The sequence below is a fragment of the Eumetopias jubatus genome, unplaced genomic scaffold, assembly GCF_037043125.1.
Source record: "Eumetopias jubatus isolate StellerSeaLion01/CBP00866 unplaced genomic scaffold, mEumJub1_p1.0 scaffold_1, whole genome shotgun sequence".
Taxonomy (NCBI): domain Eukaryota; kingdom Metazoa; phylum Chordata; class Mammalia; order Carnivora; family Otariidae; genus Eumetopias; species Eumetopias jubatus.
This window is the reverse complement of record NW_028274807.1, coordinates 176,709,545-176,712,509: the sequence shown is the minus strand read 5'-3', so window position 1 is coordinate 176,712,509 and position 2,965 is coordinate 176,709,545. Positions and strand designations below refer to the sequence as shown.

General features: G+C 40.2%; 1 protein-coding gene across 1 annotated transcript; it reads right to left on the bottom strand.

The window, feature by feature from the left end:
- Window positions 1–1,840: 1,840 nt before the first annotated feature.
- Window positions 1,841–2,527, bottom strand: LOC114207820 (double homeobox protein A-like). The gene has a single exon (XM_028101853.2). It carries the CDS (start codon window positions 2,525–2,527, stop codon window positions 1,841–1,843), a length of 687 nt encoding a protein of 228 aa, XP_027957654.1.
- Window positions 2,528–2,965: the final 438 nt, after the last annotated feature.

Genomic DNA, 2,965 nt, shown 5'->3' with positions numbered 1-2,965 from the left:
GAATGTGGGAGGAGAAATGGCGAGAATTGCAGTTCAAGTCTTAATCACTCCCCTCCTGTTCCTTTGTGGTCCAGCCTTAGAATAAAAGACTTGGTACCTTCTGAAGTCCTTTCTAGCTCTGGGATGTTTTTCATTTTCAAATGTGATATGAGTCTAAAGAAGATAAACGTGTCCTGCTTTTAACAGGTGCTTTGTGGTAAGTGCCACAGTGATTTTACTTCACCATCAATTCTCCTTGGCAATCCACACTGACCCTCCTCCTTCCAGGAGGCACAAAAGTAATAAAATACATAATAACTTTGCTACTCTTCACTATGCTATCCCTTTAAATTGATACTCATATCAGCAAATAGCTCATTGGAAAGGGAGATTACCTTTTGGAAAAAATGGAGAACAGAGTGATGTCAAAAACTCAGTTATTGCTTCCTTGAGCTGTAAGAATGGCTAGTAACTTTAGTTAGTTTCCTATATTGTGTTTGTGTATTTATCACTAGTTCCTTTTTGTGAGGGAAAATATCTTAGTGGAACAGCAGTTCCTTAGAAAACCAGGTCACGTTAGTTCGGTTAAATGACCAAACGACAGTGAAGGGGTGGCATAGGTTTTATCTCGATTCTTATTTCGTTGATAATTCTCCGGAGATAGGCAACTAATCTCTTGATTTTGAGTGCATCTCTCTGGCTGTATCCCCACACATCTGTATTCTAAACTTCAAGCCCCATTAGCATGTAGAATACTAGGTAGAGTCCTGATGAAAGTTTATTTGGCACAGTGTTCATCCTGTTATGCACAAGTGCATAGAATTAAAATAATAATTTCTAGTTGATTTCATGCTTCCGTAGTTTAATGGTCTCCAATGCTACTAGTAGATCCATTATACATATTTTTGTACAGAAAAGATGTACTAAAAGAAAATGTCAGCTTTTGAATAAACCTGTGTCCAAATTTACTCCAAAATGAAATTGAAAAGAAAATTGGAAATATGACTTTTAGAAGGATTTACTACTCTCTCCTTTCTGGGTAATTTGATACCGTGGTATTCATAATGATCAGTGAAGTACTAAGGGCAATTTTGTGCTCATCTCTACACCAACCTGACATCTCCCGTTTTTACTTTAAGTGCAGTGAAATGTAATTAGCCAACAGCTTGGGGCTTGATTAAAATGTCACATTTTATAAATTTATGGTCATCTTCTGTGCCTTCCTGAAAGTGAAAGACTCAGAATTCAACTCAACCTACATGCCGGGTAAAGGTATTCATTCATTAAAGAAAAGGGAAATGAAGTATTCAAGAGTTTCTATCCACTTCCTCATAAAGTACATGTAAATGATTTATAGAAACTAAACTTGAAAACCTTTGTGTGGATTTTGATTGCTAACTTTTTAAAACAAAGGCTACAGAATGCATCTCCTTAATTATTTAAAATCAATAATAATAATAAAACTAATAATAAAATTAGAACTGGTTTCTTCTTTTTTTTTTTTTTTTTTTTTTGTGCAGCAAGGAAAGGGTTTATTCAAGAGGCAGCCAGATGAGGAGACAAGGAGGTGGGAGGGAGCTTCAAACCCGCCTTCCGGAAGGGGGAGAGAACAAGTTTTTTATAATCAAAGGAGTTGAGGCTACATGCATATTGATGAAGAGAGTGGGGGAGCATGACTTTTCATGAGTAAAGACGGAGTGTGCATAATGAGCAAACCTATATGTAACATACATCCCATATTCGTTTGGGGGTAAAGACAACACCAGAACAAAGCAAAACCCAGCCCCTGATGTCAGGACGAGGGGAAGAAATTTAGGGCAACTGGTATAAGCTGGATGGGGTCTTGGGCTCATTTTCTTGATTAAGAAATGCAGGGCCTTCCTTGTTCATGGGCTGGGACTGTATCAGTTGACCTTGAGTCCAGGCTTCCGCAGAGACAGCTAGTGGGTTTGTTGGGTCTGAAAAGGCCCAATAGTTTATTGGGAAAACAGTTGTCTTGAACTCTCTCATCCCAGAGATCCTGTTCCTGGTCTTGTCTCTGTTCTGAGTCTTGATCATCAGGTTCTCTTTTTCTCTGGACATGGAATCTGGATCTCTGATTTTGAAACCAAATTTGGACTCTTGACTCTGGAATGCCAATTTCTTTAGCAAGTTGCTCTCTGGTATCAATGCCAGGATAAGGGTTGTTCATAAATGCCCCGATGAGGGTGTGTAATTGTGAAGAAGTATAGCTGGTATGACACCGTCTGTCTTCTCTACTTTGAATCTCCTCTTCAGAGTGATCTTGGTCTTGACTTGATTCTAAGTCCTCATCGGGTTCTGATTTTTTCTGGCACTGGTGCCTAGCTCTTCGATTCTGAAACAAAATCTGGATTCTGGACTCATCAGTGTTGATTTCTAAAGCAAGTCTTTGTTTGGTAGCATAACCTGGGTAAGGATTTTGGTCAAATGCCTTGATGAGGATTTTCAATTGATCTTCTGTGAATTTGGTGCGGCTGCGTCTCTGATTCATTGTTATGGTCTTGTTTGGAGAGTTGTCTTGGGCCATGTTGGAAGAGAGTTCTGAAGTCTAAGGATCAGTAGAACTGGTTTCTGATTGCTCTGAATCTCCTAATAACCTTTGCCCGGAAACTTGGCAGAATCTTCCAGAAAGAGGTGGGGTAATGTACCTTCCACTTCTTGACCTTTGGCTCTACCATGGGACTTTAGGCAGTGGGACCTAGACAAGTGACGGCCAGTTCTGAGGCTAGGCCTTATGAAGACTTGGGCATGTCTAATGGTTCCTCTGCAATCACGGAGAGATCACCCCTGGGATCTGCCCTGTCACATGTAGCAGACCTGAATGAGGAGAAAATCTCAGACAGACCTACGCTTGTTGTAGAGCACTCAGATGGTTTCTCTCCAGATCAGCCAACCACTAATCAGCTGACCCACAGATGTGTAACAAATAATTGCTGATGGGTACCACTGGCATTCCACAGTTGTG

What these genes read in the sequence shown, in the direction of transcription:
- LOC114207820 (XM_028101853.2), bottom strand. Translation starts at nt 2,527, where the DNA reads ATGGCCCAAGACAACTCTCCAAACAAGACCATAACAATGAATCAGAGA.